The sequence below is a fragment of the Protopterus annectens genome, chromosome 15.part0 (assembly GCF_019279795.1).
Source record: "Protopterus annectens isolate FY-2018-M chromosome 15.part0, PAN1.0, whole genome shotgun sequence".
NCBI lineage: Eukaryota > Metazoa > Chordata > Ceratodontiformes > Protopteridae > Protopterus > Protopterus annectens.
In genome coordinates, this window is record NC_056749.1 from 237,523,779 (window position 1) to 237,544,067 (window position 20,289).

The 20,289-nt window shown below is 36.7% G+C and overlaps 1 protein-coding gene across 10 annotated transcripts in view; it reads right to left on the bottom strand.

The window, feature by feature from the left end:
* Positions 1-20,289, bottom strand: part of LOC122790166 (serine-rich adhesin for platelets-like) — a 475,884-nt gene that overhangs the window by 153,090 nt on the left and 302,505 nt on the right. For all 10 annotated transcript variants that reach the window (XM_044057773.1, XM_044057769.1, XM_044057768.1 and 7 more), the window contains 5 exons: positions 20,018-20,101; positions 17,486-17,566; positions 8,416-8,487; positions 5,109-5,186; positions 735-809 (listed from right to left, as the gene is read on the bottom strand). In XM_044057773.1, the coding sequence (XP_043913708.1) occupies positions 735-809; positions 5,109-5,186; positions 8,416-8,487; positions 17,486-17,566; positions 20,018-20,101 (390 nt within the window). The remainder of the gene's footprint in view (positions 1-734; positions 810-5,108; positions 5,187-8,415; positions 8,488-17,485; positions 17,567-20,017; positions 20,102-20,289) is intronic.

Genomic DNA, 20,289 nt, shown 5'->3' on the forward strand with positions numbered 1-20,289 from the left:
GTTTTTTTGTTATTGTTTAGTCTTTTCCTACAATCTTCTTTATAAATCTTCAAAATTAATTAACTATGATTGTATCCCTTGCTAAGAAGTCAGTGATACTTTAATGGCATTCTAAAGCAATACAGGCTCAACATTTCCAAATTTCAACTTTATAGGTTTATAGGCAAATACTAGACTAGCACCCATTTTGGGCCATTTTAAGTTTAGCTAGTTTTTCTTTGAAAGGTAAGAACCAAGCCTTGTACCTTGTGTTTGCAAGGTAAACAGTTCAACCATTATACCACCCCCCTTTCAATTGTGCAACTGCTAAAGTTTACAAATTATTAACTTTAACAATTTATTCATTAAAATTAGAATTATTTATCTGGGAAAATTGGATCAAGCAATGGTTATTTATCTATCAATGTGCAGGTTTCAGTAACAAGGAAAGGCGATGATCTCCTATATCTGAGCAGTGTAGCAGGCTAACGGTCTTAAGCAGTTGTGCTACCACAGAAAACATGACAGCGTAAACTGCTTTGTCAGTTAAGCAGGTTAAAGAAAAAAACAAGTAAACTCTCTGAGCTAGCCATTTCATATCATTACATAATTCACAGTAACAGACAATATTTAACATGGAAGCATATTTTAAAAGTCGATAGTTTTGCAATAAAATTTCAAAATATGTTATTGAAAGACACATCTCCTAAGAGTTTTTTTCCTTTCCTTTATTTCTGCCATTAATATTTTTTTACCTTTTCTTTGAAGAGCTGCTGGTACTCGTTCTTTCAGTTTCAGGAGCCCAGTCAAGGATATTTTTGTCTTCCTTGCTGTAAGTATAGAAAACATTTTCAGGAATACATTATTTGATATTTAGAATTCTCAGAAAATTCACTCAATGAAAAAAGGGTAGGATCATTCCCTAGTTAATGAGAGCAACTGTACATTATCACTTCAGTTATGGCCTTACAATAATCACAGGTGCATACTTCAACAGAAGGGGTGACTGTAGTGCTAGAAGCTGTTTACAATCTAAAGAGTGATTAATCACAGCTATTGCAACAAACACAGCATAGAGAACTTGTGGATATCTAAAAATGTACCTGACTGCCTATGTCACATTGCTGTAATCTGTAATTTTATCCCCAATGTACAAATAGAAAGAGGATTTGACCCACAAGATAAAGATGAAATTCAGTGAAAAAGAAAGTCGTATAACACATGACATCATTAACCAGCCATGTATCTCAAACCATGGGAGTTTAACCCTCTCATGTATTCATTATCAGTCTGACACTATAATAATCTCAGAAAAAGAATAAGGAAATGAAGACTGTATCAGTCTAGACCTGCTGCCATTCTGTTTTGAGTAATGGATCTGTTAAGGATTTTTTGTAATTTGAATTTCAGGTCCATTCTCTTGTACAATTCCCATTCAGTATTTCTGTCTTTCTCTTGGCTTAAATATATCCCTTCTGTATCTGCATGATGTTTCTTCCCTGTTTAACAGGCCTCACAAATGTTGCAGGTTTTGACAGACTAATCAATGGGATCTTTGTTGTTGAACAGTGTTATCTTGCTTAGTAATCTTATAGAAATATACTATCTTATTATACTGTGCACTTACCTCCATAGTTATAATCAATAACAATGAAAGCAGCAGCTTCCTATTAATGTCTCTTTATTAGTCTGCAGAAACAGCTTTGCTTTAATGCATATCATTTTCTTTGTTCATCTTGGTCTGTTGCACAAATAATTTATCATATTACAAGTGAATTTTGCTCATACAGCTATTTTGGGCTAAATTACATATTAGCTTACTGCTAGTTTGTGATTCTGTTGTACTTGTTCTAATCTTTTTCATACCTTATATTTTTGTTTTCTATTTTATTTTTCCACCCTTTCAGAAATTAGCAAATTTGGTAGAAATCCAAGAAAACATGAACAAACTGATACACACAAATTCGGTCGACCAGGAAAGGAGTTCAAATATCAAAAAAATGTCCGAACTTCGAAATGAATCTATCTTGATAAAGTCTCCGAATTCGGAGATGAAAGCGCTTGATTTAATTGATTATTTGTTGATTTTTTTTTTATCCGTTATTAAAGTATTAAAATAGATTCATTTGGAAATTCGGACATTTTTTTGATATTTGAACTCCTTTCCTGGTCGACCGAAGTTGTGTGTATAAATTTGGTAGAAAGCCTATTATAACCCCCAAACACATACATATAGAGAGATACAGACTATAGATATATAAAAACAGATCATTGTTATCCTTAGGAGGTAAGATATATTAGCCTTAGATGGTAAGATATCTCCCAAAATAAGGAAAAAAATTCATCTACAATGAAAACTGATACTTTATGAGCAGCAAAATTGCTGGTTGAAACTCCTTAAAATCAAGGAAAAAAAAACCCACTAACTGTAGACAAGCTTAGTTGAGACTTTTGAGTAATCCAGCACTTATAACTTGTTTTTGAAATCAATACTTTATTGAAAAAAAATAGTAAATAGATGAGCACTTCTACCCTTAACTGAGCTTCATCGCACACACACACACACACACACACACACACACACACACACACACACACACACACACACACACACACACACACACACACACGGGTCCCCTTCAGATGGTCGAACTTTTAAAAGCTCTACTTTCATATGGCTGAGACCATATGATCAAACTTTTAAAAGCTTGACCAGTCAAAATGAGGATCTCCATAGAGCGCAGAATGGGAAGATTTCCCTTTACCGCAATGTAGTGTGATCTCAGAGTTGGTATATTTAAATAGCGGGGGGGTGCAGGGGAGCATGTAAATATGTTTTACATATTATATTTATTGATTTATAACTTCTTCTATCATGTTATAAAGTACTATAGTGGACATTTTCTCCTTGCATTGTATAACAAAACTGAATTGCAGCTATGACTATTTCTGTTATTTCATGACCCCCGGCCATTCATTTTGATACTTTAGACAGAAATTGACTGTGTCATAGTGAAATTAATTCAGAATAAAATCAGCCATGCTGACCAACCTAATTACTGGGATTTATCTTTCTTTAGAGGTATCTGTAATCACAGTTTTTGTCTCTGTATAAGATGACCAGTTAGGGAACTTTTCAGTCTCAGTAGTGCTGGAGGAAAAGGAAAAAATACATGAATTTCAAGATATTGCCCAAATAGTAAATTTTCTTATCTCAAACACTGCAGCTTTATGTATTTTTTGTCATTTTTCTTCCTGTATCTGCTGACCATCAGCCCTCTGATTGATCCTTTCATTCCCACTGTGCAAGAGTTGGTCAAGCATGGTCACGATCCAGAGGGTTGTCAGAGTTTTTGCTTAAACATATCGCATGTTGCCCCATGCAGCAGCCTGATATGTTGAGGCTTCCTTTAAGACAAACAACCTAAAAGACCTGAGAGATGACCCACTAGTTCATGATTTGGGAACTTATGTGGACAGCAACCTAACTTTTGACCAATATGTGTCCATTGTTTTAAGAAAGTCCTTCTCTAGTGAACAGCTTATAAACAAAGGGATTGTACCTAGATCTAGGGATGTCATTGTACCCCGTTACTCAGCCTCATTAGGCAAGTCATTGAATATAATGCCTCCTTTGCCTTGTATCTGTCAAGATACATGCAACAACTGGAATGCCTACAGAGATGCCTTACTAAAAGGATACAAGGCCTAAAGAACATGTCTTACATGGACTGACTCAAAGCCCTGTCACTATACTCAGTATCCTACGGACTGCTGAGAGGTGCATACAAGGCATTCTCTGACCCAATACTGATGCATTTACTGCACTTCAGCAAGTCAGATGGCATCAGAATTACTCAGTCTAGGGATCTAAACCTCTTCTGCAACATCAACAGAATGGTTTGGAAGGACAGGTACAGTATATCTTACAGAGGATACTACTGCTTTGGAACAGATTCCCTATCCACATAAAATAAAGTTCATCCTTGTCCATATTCAAGTGCAGCTTGGATCTATGGATGAGAAACAGAAAATTTACTGCAGGACTGACCTCTGCACTACTAATGGCTAGAGGCAGCTCCTAAATGCTTTATTCCATGCATGGGTCCCTTCAAATTGTCTGTGGTATGATCACAGTTATTTTCATTAGGGATAATACATAATTATTGACCATGGGAAAGGTAAGGCCAATCTCTAACCTAATGGGATAGGTAAATTCCAGCACAAAAACAGAAATTGGCTAGGCGTAAAATGGTCTGCAAACACAGCTAGCCTAATACTTACCTATGAGCCTATGAACTTATTCCCATAATGTTGCCCCAGTCTGTTATGTGTACTTCTGCATATGAGATGAATCTTGAACGCTGAGTGTGACAGCATAGCTTAGCAGGAGCTCATGTTTTGATCCATTACTGCTGCATCCTACTACAATATCAATATCAGCTAAATGTCAGTCACATAGCTCAATGGGCTGCCTCTCTCCTCCCCATAGTGGGTAAGCCCCTGGGCCCTCACTGCCACCATGGGGCATATCCCAGTAATCTGGGCTGCAACCAGACCTTTATTCCACATTGCCATTTGGATGGCTTATTTGCCACAAATGTCAGTCTCGGAAGCATTCATGTCAGATCAAACTGTTGTACTATTTTAACGTATCTGTAAAGTGATTATTAAACTGTCTTTCAGCTTTTTTCCAGTTAGGCATCGCCACAGCAGAACTCCGGTCTGCTAATAATTGGCAATGAATTTTTACAGTGTTGAGTTGCCAGCCTGGTGCCCAACCTTCAAAGAAGGCACACCTACTCATGTATGCACCTACCTGCATGTCTTTAAAGTCACTCGACCATGGGGAAGGCATGCAGACTTTGCACAGAAGGCGCTCCAGCCGAGAATCGAACCAGAGAACCTCTTGCTGTGAGGTGACAACTCTAACCGCTGCACCACCACGGCCCTTGTAAAGTGATCATTAGGTTTATTTTATACAAAGTAGTCAAGCTCACAGTGCTATACGTATTTGATTTTCTTTGATAGTTGCCTAATATGATTTGTAGCGCGAACATTTAATTACTCCAGAATACAGTCAGACCTTCGAGTGCACTTTTTGCATCACTTGAACTGTCATAAGTTACCTTTTCTCAGCAGAATGGATGGTCTTTGATCTTCTTTCAGTCTCAGGAGACAAGTCGAGGAGATTTGAAGTCACAGTGCTGCAAAAGTAAACAGATAAAATAGTACAAAGAGAACTCATAAAAATAATTAGTGTATTAGTATTTCTGTTTACAAATGATAGTTCCGTATATATTTTAAGAAAGCTCATTTGTAATTGATTTTGATTACAAAATGTTTGAGATGAAGCCAGTAATCTGAATGTGTATTTATAGTGTAATATAGGAAAATGATGCACTTGATGCACTATAGATAACTTGTTCTGCTAAAATGCCTAATCTCTGTGAACTATGTCATTCAGTACTTCACATTTTTTCATTGCAGAAGCCCTTTTGAATGAGATTAACACATTGGATGTTGAGTGAGGTTCTAATTAATAATCTCTTATATTGGGATAATAAAGTCTCCCACAGCCCCTGTGCAGGAAGCTCTGGACCCTCTACCCCCTCCTAACTAATATAACTAAATTCAAGGTCATTATACCTTGCAGTAAGTTATAAAAACTTTCACAGAAACCAGATGTGACTCTCTTATCCTAATGGGCTTCAATGAAATATTCAATGCAGAAGATTAAAGGTCTGCGCTACTAATGAGCTGCTTCCTGTACTCATTAGGTTTGATTCCTTCAATCTCCATTGCCTCCGTTTGCACAGTGTGTGGGTTTAGAGAAGTCACGTACCAGCTGGTGTACCTGGGTTCCCCTGAAAAGGCAAACTTGTGTCCTGCAGCGCTACTTGGTTAACAAATGATTAAAATAAAAAAGGGACCTTGTGCACTTACTGTAAGCAATTTGTAAATATCCACAATAACGAAGCCCACAAGAACATGAAATATTAACAATACTGTGTAAATCCAAAACAAAAGATACTAACCCAAGATACTAACTCTGATATTGTACCTCGGAATGGGAAAAACTGTAAAGGGGAATATATTTTTGCAAAATCGATAGTTTGTTAATAAGAAATCCAAGTTCTGAGGTTCACAAATTTAGTCTATGAAAAAAAAAATGATAAACACCCACCCCATCTACCCCAAATCACTCAGAAAGAGAGTTAAACAAGCATTTATTGATGCTTAATACTGACTACCTTCATAATGGACTTCAGCAAATATGGGGACAACCAGAGAAGTTGAGAGAGAGAGACGGGAGAAGTAGGAAAATGAAAGGCTGACGTGGGAAAGAGATGAAAGACAGAGGAGGGAGAAAGAGAAAGGGAAGACAGAGGGTGCGGCTGAACATTATTTATCCCCCTGTGTAATGTTTATACATATTGTGCTCAGCATTAAGCAGCATACTTGAAGACAAACCAAAAAACAAAACATAACAAAAGTGCAGAAGAAAGATAATTTCCCTTTATATGATGCTACATAAAATATATTCTTGTGGAAATAATAATTCTTGCAGTAATAGTTATGAACATAGAGTAGTAAAGGACAGCTGTGTTAGGGAAAGCCACTATTCTATTGTTGCCAAACCAATGCTCCTTAGATGTACAAAACCAAACTAGAGCAGGTTTCAAAATGCCTATAATAAACTCCAAGTCTTTATAAGTAATTCTTAATTTGTATGGTAAGGAAAGCAACAAAAACAAACATATGCAGATACATGTACACACTTGCTGAAATGTCTGAAATATCAAACCTTTATTTGGTTTATATGCTTGCCATCACTAGCAGTAAATTAATAGTCATAAAAAATTATTGGCAGACATTACTATACAGCTGTCCCGGGTTACAGATATGCTGCCAACAGTTACAGTCATAATGTGGCATAGCTACAGTGACCAATAAATACTATTCACTTTATTCTATGTATTAAAAACTCAGGACTGTGTCAGTAATGTTAATGGCAAACCACTGAATTACTTTATTATGTGACTTGCATCTTCACCACTCCTTTACCCCCTCAGCATGCTATCAAATAAAGTGCCCATAATGTCTTCTCATGCAGGGCATCACTCCCTGGGACCTGCCCCTCTACTCACCCCCCCCCCCATACACTGTAAGGTTAAAAAGGGAAATACCAATGTACATTCTATAACTGTTGTATAAAGGGAAGCCTCTCAGCTCTTCATGCACTCTTTTGAGGAATGCCAATGACATGAAATACATTCTCTGAAAGCTACATTCTGCACCAATGTAGTTTGCCTTTTACCCCACTGTTTTGTGAACATGAGGTTGTATGTAATTATTGGGATTTGGAAGATATCCCCCAATGTAGTGAGGTGCAGAAGACTTCAACCTTAAAGAAATACATTGGGCCTTACCAGCCAATGCTTTTGTCATATATTCCATGATTCTGGAAGTATTACAGAATGAATTACTGACTCAGGAAGACACAAAATCCTCCTTAGAGAGGAAGTTTTTGATACTATACTCAAAACAGGTTTCAAAAACAAACAAAATATTTATGAAGCCCCTTAATAAACATGACCATCAGACATTAAGAGTGTGGTCGAAGACAGCAAGGAACATAATTTCACTAGGCATGTAACAGCTCTAGGAGGATCTGTAATTTGTTAAGGATATATCTGACAGGCCTTCAGAATTTGGCATCTTAGATAAAATCCAGTCATGAACTTTAGAATTAAGAATATCCAAAACTAGGTAGCAATTGAAGACATTATTTGTACTTTGATGATGAAAATATGTGAGAGAGTTGAAATAGAGTGTACTTAATGGAAGTTGCACTAAAATCAAATAAAGTACAAGAATATAGAACTAGGCAGTAAGAAACAATGGATTGCTTGGGCTTTCTACATTTGCAGGCAATATTACTACCTTAACCTTAAGCTGTAGATTCTACACCAAAGCAGACAACCTAAGTCAGGAGTAGATAACCTGCACTACAGTTTAAAGGCACATTTATAGCCACCGATCTTTGAGCACTAAAGACAGGTTTAAGCACAGCTGTAAATCTGACAGTAAGTACACAGAGGAGAAATGATGATGTTTGCTGATTAGGATATGCATTTTATTTAGCTGGTGACAAAACAGACTCCATGATCTCAGCAGCCAAAATCTTTATTTGTGCTTCTTAATATATTAGTCTGGATATCATCATATCTATATCTGTCACACTACCCACATATGATTACTTAGATTATTTGGAGCTGTTGCTGCATAATAGGAGTTTTGCAATTTAATAATTCAGTAGCAACATGATTTATAACTCTGACTCTTAGAATTTAAAAATGCAGTAAAATCTTATTTCTCCTGTTATTGTACCTAATGGTGTCAGAGATAGGGACAGAGAACAAGACCATTTACCTTTTCTCAGAGATGACAGTCTTTGTCTTTTTTTCAGTCTCAGGGGAAAACTCAAGGAGACTGTTATGCTTGCTGAAAATATGAAAACAAAAAGAAAATGTTAAGATACTTTAATAATACTTCATTTATTAGGATCACCTAATGAGTCTTGCAGAACTGTTTTAAAACCAAGTCAGAGAAATATTGATATCAACAGCTTGATCATTTCATTTCTCCATTTTCTTAAGCCTGACTAGCTTGGTCTGCAAAGCTATGTGGCAGTACACTAAACACAGAAAGTGTGATAAGAGACTTAGGGACACAGGTGGACAGTGGTCTCACCTTCGATAACCACATCGCCACAACAGTCAGGAAATCCTTCTATGTGGCACACCTCATCACGGAGGGCTTTTCATCCAGAAAAAAGGAGGTCATTGTCCCACTGTACTCATCCCTCATTAGACCCATTATAGAATACAATGCCCCATTTGGTATGTACCTCTCAAGACATCTGCAACAACTGGAAAGGCCTCAGAAATACCCCACTAAAAGAATCACAGGCCTAAAGCAGATGCCCTACACTGACTGCCTTAAAAAACTCCAGCTATACTCTGTCGCATATCGTCTACTCAGAGGCGATCTCTGCTTAACATACAAGGCCATGTCAAACCCAGAGCTGTTGGACATGCTACACTTAAAGAAATCCCAATCCCTCAGAGCTACACGCTCTAGGGATCTAAACCTTGTCATCACAATAAACAAAACATGCTGGAGGGATAGGTTCCTGACCCAGAGACTCCCCGGACTCTGGAATAGATTGCCCATACATGTCAAGCAGAGTGCCTCTTTGGACCTCTTCAAGAGGAACCTTGACGATTGGATGGGAGAAAGGAAATTCACCCCAGGGATCACGTCAGTCGCCCTGCTAGACAGGGGTCCAGGAAAGTAAATAATGTGGAAGAAATAGCCAGGGAATTGTTATGGCTAGGCTTGTATAGGCCCTAGGGCTGATAGCCTAGTACCAACCTATGAACCTATGAACATCTGCTACATTTGCAAGTGGCTGCAAGTCTGATTCCCTAACAATAACTTATGATCACAGAAACACATCATCACTACTCCAAGGGTAAAACAGAAAAGCATGCACAAAAAATTTAGACTACATTGTTTCTAGTCAATATATATTACTGAGTATAAAATGAGGGTGGCTCAAGAAAACATCATATATGACACAAACTGAAGAGTAACTAATTATTATTGCAAGCCGTCAAGTATACATCATGGATTTCAGATGTTTTATTAGAGATGGTAAAGCAGAAGTGTCTATATTATGGCATCAAATGGGCTGTTAACCGAACTTCCTTTTATCGACACATATGGGACCAGACGGTGTCCTGGGCTGCGTCCTACATGAACTCCAAGAAGAGCTAAACCCAAACATAAAACTACTGTTCAATCTCAGCCTTACTACAGGATATGTGCCCAAAGAGTGGCGTACAGCAACAGTGGTCCCTCTCCATAAAGGTGGTGCCTCAACGGATCCTGGAAACTATCGCCTCATAAGCCTGACTAGCTTGGTCTGCAAAGCTATGGAAAGGATCATCATGGACCTCATAAATAAAGATATTGGGGACCTACAGACACTGGATCCTACCCAGTTCAGCTTTGTTAAGGGCAGATCCTGCCTCTTAAACCTGGTTGATTTCTTTGAAACAGTCACCAAGGCCATTGACGAGGGGAAGGTGGTCCACACAGCCTACCTGGACCTCGCAAAAGCCTTCGATACAATACCCCACTCGGGCATTATAGATAACTCACCAGCTTAAATATAAACCCCTATGTCACTAGATGGATTGCAAACTGGCTCAAGGACAGAACCCACATGGTTAGAATTGCTGGAGCCATGTCAGACTCCAAACCAGTTACAAGTGGTGTCCCACAAGGCTCAGTCCTGGGACCTCTCTTGTTCGGTATATATTTCTCAGAGGTACAGGCCAACACGGAAGGACTGTGGCTGACCAAGTTCGCAGATGACTGCAAACTGGGCACCATAATCGACTCTCCAGCCGACACCAGCATCCTCCAAAAGGGCCTCATAGAAACAGACAACTGGTGCCAGAGCCATGGCCTCAAGTTAAATGCCAAAAAGTGTATAGTCATCCCCTTTGGCAAAACCAAAGTGCCCACAAATTACCACATAGGTGGTAATCCATTAAGTACAGAAGAAGTAATTAGGGACCTGGGGACCCAAGTTGATAGCAATCTCTCATTTGACAACCACGTGGCCAAAGTGGTTAGAAAAACATTTTATATAGCCCACCTAATCATGAAGGGATTCACATCTAGATCAGGTGAGGTCATCGTGCCTCTTTACTCATCCCTCATCAGGCCCATAATTGAGTACAATGCCCCTTTTGGGATGTACCTTACCAGACACCTGTAGTAACTGGAAAGACCCCAAAAGTACCTCACCAAGAGGATCAAAGGGCTCAAACAGATGCCATATGCTGCCCGGTTAAAGAAACTCCAGCTCTACTCAGTGGCATACCACCTATTCAGAGGCGATCTGTGCCTGACGTATAAAGCCATGTCCATCCCGGAATTAATGGACATGCTGCACCTCAGAAAATCCAAATCCCATCGAGCTACGCGCTCGAGAGACTTGAACCTCAGCACTGAAATAAATAGGACATGCTGGAGGGACAGATTCATAACCCAGAGGCTCCCTTCACTCTGGAATAAAATCCCAGTCCAGGTTAGGCAGAGTCCCTCATTGACTCTCTTCAAGAGGAATCTTGATGAGTGGATGGGAGATCGTAGGTTTACCCCGGGTATCACTTCTGTGTCACTGTTGACAGAGGCACAGTATACTAACCTTGAAAAAGGGCATAGCAAAATAAATTTAAAATGGGTGGCGAAAGCCAAACACATTCTGGCTAGGCTTATAAATGCCCTAGGGCAGATAGCCTAGTATGAACCTATGAATCTATGAACCTATTAAGCGAAATACAAAAACCCCAAATGGCCACAAAAGTGATTTTTTTCCTCAGGGGAAAAAAAATCGCTTGGCCAATACAAAAAAAAAAATTCAAACTGTACGAAGTGGGGGGCTGTGCCCCCCACATCCCCCCTAACTAAATATATCAACTCCGAGATCACACTGCAGTGGAAGAAAGGGCAAATCCCCGATGACTTGTTATAAAAAACAAGAGGAACCTTAATGGCAATAGTATCAATAAAATAGGGACTTAATCATGTAGTGACTGTGCTCAATGTAAATATATGAGTAAAAGCCAAGCTTTTATGCTTGGTGCTACTTATAAAACTTATTGTTGCTTAAGCTGCATTCAACCTTAATAGCTTGCATGTTACTCTTGTAGAGTACTGTGCTAATTGTGATATGTTTTATGTTTGTAAAACCAACAAAAAATTAAATGACTGAATTTGTCAACATTATTATTCTTATAGTAAATCAAAATAGCAGGACTGAGCAAAAACAAGTGTAACACTTAAAGTTCAAAGTACTTTATTATCAATAATTAATAAGATAAGCGCTTTCGCTGTGTAGCTTCATCAGATCTTACATTCATTCTAAGATTCCACATCTTATATATACACAGGTTTTAAACAATTAACCAATCAAGTAAGTTAATTGGTATGATTATTTAAAGAAGCAGGCAAACATCAAAGACCTAACTTAATATACAAATCTAATAAAGATAAAATCATTTAAAAACAATGTCATATATATAATTTGTCCTGCATCAATTCTGTCTGACCCTACTATAGTTATTAGACCAGCTGACAAAGGAGGCAGCATTGTTGTTATGGATATGCAAAATTATATCGGAGCAATGGCAGAATTGATGCAGGACAAATTCTATGATTTAATAACAAAAGACGATGTTATAGAAACTATAAGATATGTGAAGAACACGCTAGAGGATATTTTCAAAAGTAAACTGATTGACAAGGAATTATTTGACTCTCTTAATATTTTAACACCTACTATACCAGTTATTCAAGGACAGCCAAAAATACACAAGGACAATAAGAACCCACCCATGAGACCAATAGTTTCTGGACGAGGTTGGGTTACAGAACATTTATCAGTATTTGTAGAAAAACATCTGAGGGCTGTACTAAATAAAAATAAAATAGTACTAAAAGACACTAAACAATTCCTTACAGAATTTTATGATTGTATCCAACACAAAACAATCACTAAAGACTATTTATTTGTCACATTTGACATACAGTCACTGTTTACAGTGATTCCCAATGAATTGGGCTTGAATTATACATTACAGTACCTGAAAATCATAGTGACTATACAAATGTACTTATTGACTTAATAGTTCACTTTTTGGAATTAGTCTTAGAAAATAATGTCTTTATGTTCAAGGATAACATCTATAGACAGAAAGATGGCATAGCCATGGGCACATCTTGTGCCAATAGCTACGCCAATATGTTTCTTGCACATTGGGAAGAACATACATTATTTCTACAAAATTTCTTTAAGAAACATGTGATATTTTACAGACGTTTTGTGGATGATGTCTTTATTCTCTGGAAAGGGACATCCCAACAACTTGAATCCACACACCTAATCATGAATAATTTAATACCATGTCTTAAGTTTACTATGAAGTTTTCAGAGGATAGAATTGAGTTTCTAGTCTTATATATAGAGAGGCTACACAATAATTTAATCAACACTGGAGTTCATTGTAAAACATGTTATGTTAATTCATTGCTTCTAAGATCCAGTATGCACCCTCCTTTTGTCTTTAGAAATATTGTGAAAGGACAAGCTATTAGAGCTTCTAGACTGAATCCAATGGAAGAGGGTTTTCACACTGAGATAAATGATTTGAAATATAGACTATTACGCAGAGGATATAAAGACGAAGAAATACATTCTAAGATAGAAGAAGTGTACAATCTACGCTCTACTTCAGCTATGCCATACTTTGGATCCAACAGTGCTAGCCTTAGTGATAAACAAAATATGAGTGAATCTTTCACTAAATTCTCCACCTTTTTTTCATCCGATCATATAGAGATTAAGCAGATTATAGACAAACACTGGGGTATATTGCAGATAGATGAAGACATTAAACAGATAGTAGGAGAAACACCGAGGTTTATTTTTAAGAATAAACACAACTTGAAAAGAATGCTATGCCATCCTAAATTTGATAAGAAATCTATACAGAATGGATGCACAAGACGCTGTGGTCGCTGTAATTTCTGTTGTTACATAGACAGTAAGACAGAATTTTTTCATCTTGATCAACAGAAAGTTTTTAATATAAGAGCTGAAGCTAACTGCATGACTTCTCATGTGATATACCTAGCTGTTTGTCAATTATGTTCATCCTTCTATGTTGGTAAAACAAATCGACCACTGAGGGATAGGATAAGGGAACATGTATATCACATAAGGAAAGGTACACTACATAATGCTCTTGCCAAGCATGTAGCATTGAATGATGACACACATAGATTTTTGTTTAAGGCACTTGAAGTAATTACTCCCAACTCTAGAGGGGGTGACATTAAGATATATACAGAGGGTAAGGAAACCGAATGGATAATTCTACTAAGATCAGATAAAGGACTAGGCCTCAATGATAGGGCCTCTATCGAGCCAAAATTAAGACAGCGTAGAAACATTAGATAAACCCCCTAGAAATAGGTATTCCATCTCTCTGCACACTAATTGTCTTCTATATTACTACTATGTCATTATGTCATAGATTTGGTTACCACATGTAGTGTTTTATTTTATTTTATAAGACACTATATTAATTTATACATACATATACATGAAATCTTATATGTTAGACATTAAGCATACTTGTCTATAGAATCTTTTTTACACTAATATCTATTTTAAATTATAAATATATATGTACTAACTGATATACATTTTTTATATATAACTTTTTTATATATATGTTTTTTATGTATACCTTATATATGAGATTGTTTTTAAATGATTTTATCTTTATTAGATTTGTATATTAAGCTAGGTCTTTGATGTTTGCCTACTTCTTTAAATAATCATACCAATTAACTTACTTGATTGGTTAATTGTTTAAAACCTGTGTATATATAAGATGTGGAATCTTAGAATGAATGTAAGATCTGATGAAGCTACACAGCGAAAGCGCTTATCTTATTAATTATTGATAATAAAGTACTTTGAACTTTAAGTGTTACACTTGTTTTCGCTCAGTCCTGCTATTTTGATTTACTACAACTTTGATTTATACTGCTTGCACGAGCGTTTACCAGCATAGCAGCAGCCTCTATTATTTGTTTTAAACATTATTATTCTATCAAATGTGGAAATAATGGAATACATTATGCAATCATGTAATATATACAGATAGCAATTATATAACTTTTATTTCATATACTGTATGTTATGTTACCATCAGTTCAGGGTGGAGCTTTAAACTCTGAACTGCCTAATAAAAATATCAGTAGTAGAGCAGAATACAAGCCTATCCTTAAAAGGAGACAACACTTAAAGCACTGATAATATAAGTGTGCATATATGCAAACTGACCAGATCAGCTTACACCTTTAATAATATAAACATATGCTAGACACCAGTATTACACATACTCAGTTTTTTTAAATTTGGCTTGACAATAAAAAGGTTTTATTATAAAATTTCTGGTTTCTGGTTTCGGTTTGCATTTTGGCTAGGTGATATGTAGCACTAGGCCTTTGAATTTCTGCCTAACATTATCCTAGCAAAACAGAAAATGTTGTAACACAGCACAGTTATGGGCCTACATGTTCTAGAAGCAGAAAAAAATATATAATGTCTGCACTGTGCGTCATTGCAAGATAACAAAACCTTTTGATATCTACTCCTCACTATCTTATGTTGGGAGCTAAATCATCTATGTTATCTAGATCGGTAAACTAACTCAGTAACACCATTTGACCAACCAGTTAATCCACAACTTCACTTAGTTATGCCATTGAAAATAATAATAGTCATTATAAGAGATATGAACAGGGGCTGGATCATATTATAAGAAAAATGTCACTTAGCAGGCAGGGTGCACATATTTTAAACTCAAAGCACTTCCAAAATATCCTACAAAATAGACTTGAACAAAATGATATGCTCTAAATTTCATTCCATTTTAGTCATGTGTTAAGTATTTAAATGAATTGGATCATATGACCCCTTTTAGCCATACCCAGGCCAAGAGGTGAAGGACATATTTAATATATATGGACAATTCAGAGTAATCAGTCAACCAGCATGTTGGATTGCTCTATCTATCTATCTATCTATCTATCTATCTATCTATCTATCTATCTATCTATCTATCTATCTATCTATCTACTCTTTGCAATCTCTTTTGACCAATGCATATTTTTATGGTTGTCATAATGCAACCTGTACAGAACCCTTCCCTCTGCTTATGTAATGGTTTCTATGACTAAAGATTTACACAGATAACTAAATTAAAAGTCAGAATGCATAAATCATTGTCTTGATTATGGTAGAGTATTTTAAGACCCCACTTTGCTTGCAGCTGTTCAGTATTTATAATGACTTCCACAAATCTGTTAATCAAACTTTATTGATAAAGTGAGTTTTATTGTCAGTAATTCTCGCACCTGTTAACTGTCAGAAATGTTAAGTACATCACACATTTTGATTCCAAAAAGCACTTCATGTTGTGTGGAAAAGGTAATTACACACCAGCATGGTGGCATTTTACGGTATACTTTCATAATTATATGTAATCCTCTGTTATACCCAAAAAGGAAATATAAGACTGCAATGCTTCTTTTCATTGTGTTTTGTGCTTTTGATTTTAAGTTTGATTAGTTGTCTCACATTTTATTCTTGCAACACACAATGTATTGCACATTTTCCTGAGGAGAGGATAAAAGGTAAGACAATACCCATTATGAGGAAGCACAAAAGCCCCAAAGTTTGATCTATTTCAGTCTGACATGTGGATTAGTTTCACTCCATGGTTTAAAGATCTCATGTTGAATACGGCCATACTTATTAATAAACCTATTTTATACATGGCTACCTGTTTCTCCACTAGACAGCCCAAAGCAGGACCAAAATGTTAAACTCTTATAAGGATAAGAGGATGGACCACATAACTTATTTTTACCATTTTCTGGGTTGCTTTTTAGTTTGCAGTTATTATGTGTCTTACGTTCTTTCTTGATTCTGTTTGAATCGTGGCTGTGCTTTGCTGTCCTTTTTATAAAGTTACACAGAAAATAATGATCTACCATATCTACAGTGTGAAAACTTGTGTTAGGAGATGTCACTGTTCCCCAACTAATCACAAACTGAATTGTAACTCAGCAAATCCAGTCAAGGAAGTATCTTAAGTCAGGATTACAATTATAATTTGCAGCAGAGTTGTCTTGGATGAAATACATTACTTACTTCTGGAATATAAATGGACATTGTTTTCTGCAGTTTTTACATTTAAGCTCTGGACCCATGCAAAGAAGTCTGAAATTAGAGGGATGGCTTGTGGATAAACATCCTTGGTTCTATCTCTGTAAGATATGTTTCTGTGAGTTCTCAGTAATAGTGTTATCATTTACCCTGACCTAGTGATCTTGAAACAAAGCAACCAGTCACTTCTGTCTAGCAAGGCTTTTCACTTGTATACTGTCTAATTCTTCCTTTTCCAGGTACAAAACATAAGGTTGCATCACCACTGTTAAATACATGCTTACAAGAAGGGATAATTTTGGTCTAATTTTATTGATTTAGTAGATTAGAAAAGTATTCTTAACATACTCATCATAGTAAGAGATTTCCCACATTCCAGACCAGAATATGTGTTAATAACATGCTGCCAAATTTGGATGAAATTCTGTGTCTCCTGCAGAATGGAGAGCAACTGTAACCAGCAATACTTTATTACATACTAGTATTTTGTTTGATTGCACCGCACATTAGTATCCAAAGGAAAAGCATGTTAAGTTGCTAACTTCTATGTTAAGTTGCTAACTTCTATTTCTTATTAAGTACTAGTAGTTCTTAAAATTATCATGAATTTTCACCCACATTTTCTCTGTAGAAATTGTAGTCTTTGATTTTCGTTCAGTCTCAGGCGACCATTCAAGGAGATTTTTGGTATCCACTTTCCTATGGATAAAAAATGAGAATTATTGCAGACTGTTGAACCTTTATTGCTACCATTGCAATACAACTATATGGATACTTAATGGATATGGTGATTGTTCTGCTGCAGAGCAAACAGAGCTGAGGTTGTCTTGGGAAGTAATGGTTAAAACACTAAGTGAGGTAGGGACATGTACACAGTCTAGCAGATGTTGTATCCACACACGGCTTCAGCAGATCTGTACTTCCCATTGTCAGACAGTGAACAATGCAATTCTGTCAAAATGACTGACTTTAGAAAGGATTGGTTTTTACAGTAACACTAGAATGTCATCTTCCAGCAGATCATAAAAATCATGAAGAGGGGTTATATAATTTGTTGATGACCAGCCATGCAGATCTTATTTAGTCATGAATTAACATGTCAGCCACTGATTCCATGAATCTCTTGCATCCTTCTTCAAAGGCACAGTGACCTCAGAGTGTATTATAATTAAGAGGTGCAGGAGGTCTAAGCTGTATGTTGGTGTGGGGGGACAAAACCTCCTACAGAAAAAAATGCATTTTTGTTTCCTTTATAAAATCATGGACATGTTTGTTTGTTTATTTATTTATTTGAAGTTTGTTTGCCAGGATGGTCCACTGGGCCATGAGGAGCCCGTTTTCAATGGACTCCTGGGGAGAAAAGCTCCAAGACAGTACAGTATTATAAAATTACAGTGTTATAATATACAAAATTATGAAATTATAAAATACAAAATTTAAGAAAGCATATAAAATTATTACATGAGAATTAGAAAAAATGCATGGTAACAGTTGCAGAAAATTGGTAATTGAGGGAGCAGATACTTGAATAACTTCTCACTAACAAATTAAACATGTACTTTTGCATCATCTACCCTGTAAATGTAGACATTGGTAGGTTGATCTTTAAAAGGCCAACCTATATAAAAAATGAACATGTGCTTCAATAAGGGTCTATATCAAGTTGCCGAACTCTTAAAAGTTCGAATGTCATATGGTCGACACCATATCATCGAACTTTTAAAAGTTCGGACGTTTCAATGGAGATCTCTGTACAGTGCAGCATGGGAAGATTTCCATTTTCTGCACTGTAGTGCGATCTCAGAGTTGATATATTTAAAGAGCAGGGGTTGTGGGCAATGCAACCCCCCCTCCATGTGGGGGTGCAGGGGGCTTGCATCCCTGCTTAAACTATTCTGGTAGGTTTTTTCTTTGGTTTATTTTTTTTATTACATTTTTGAACTTTTGAAAGTTCGATCATATGGTGTCGACCACATAATGTTCAAACTTTTAAAAGTTTGATTATGTAATATAGACACCTTAAATAATGCTGGATAAACCAGTAATATTCTAATTTAGTTAACATGACAGATTGAACTGTAAATTCTTCCCTTTACAGACATTTACTAGATAAGCAGAATAATCATGTTAGTCCCTCAGTCTACTCAGCCTGCTCCATATAGTATCAGGTGGCACTTAATCCATAAATACCTTCTGGAATATTCATGTAATTCTCACCATGTGCACCTGTATTACCACAATGCTAAATGCCCACAGTTAATGCTTGCTGTATAGTGTAGTCACAGACTACTGTTGTTATGTATGTAATTCACAGTCTCTGCAAACAGTATGGTGCATTCAACCACCATCCTAATACTTGTAGTATTAAATACATCATCTGGGCATCAACCATATAAATGCTATCCCAAAATGCCAGATGTGAAATATATGGATTCACTTTAGAAGCTCAAAATACTGAAATATCAAAATTCAGTCTTTCAAGCCTATAAAGTGGAATCCTGAAAACAGCGAAACCTCAGAAGTGCAAAATTCAAAACCTCGCATACCGGAGGTTTTGAATTAGTGCTTCTGGTGTTTCGCTGTGGTTATGGATTCAGGTAAGTGTTGATGTGTTAAGGGTTTTGGGTAGGGGCCGTGGTGTGTGTTAGTGTGTTTTGTTGCTGTGATGTGTGTGTGTGCGAGGAAAATGTAGCTTGTGTGGTGGTGTTTTGGGTGTTTTTCCATGTAGTGCAACCTCAATGTTAGAATATTTAAATAGGGGGGTGTGGAGGGTGCAGTCCCCCACTTGGGGGGTGCAGGGGGCTTGCACCCCTGCTTTTATGTAGTACAGAGCTTGTGTGTGTCTGTGGGGGGGGGGGGTGTTTGTGGACAGCAGAAGCACTAATTCAAAATCTCCAGTATGCGAGATTTTGAATTTCTCTCTTCTGAGTTTCCATTCTTCTTAGGTTTCGACTTTATAGCCTTGAAATACTGAATTTCGACATTTCAGTAGTTCGAGGATATAAAGTGAATCCGAAATATATAAGGTATAATCTTTGTTCTCTTTACTATGTGAAAGTTTTGGAACAGTGATGCTTAGATGTAACTGAGCAGTGCATTTCAAAAGTCACATTCATCACATCTGTTAGGTACTACCTAAAAATGCATTACCTTTTTTCTACAGTAGCAGTAGTAGTTTTTGTTGTAGTTTCAGTCCCTGAAGGCCACTCAAATGGATCTTTTGTATCTGGTTTACTGTGAAATGAAAAAAAATGCAATAATGTTGTTTAAAGGACAGCCTGTACCAAATAATGTAGAGATGCAGAAATTAATACAGTTCCTGTCAGTGATGTTCCCTATGATTAGTAAACTAAAATAATGAGGAACTGTATTAACTTAAATGTGCTTGATGTATATTTTCACATTTTCTGTCCTCAGTGTTT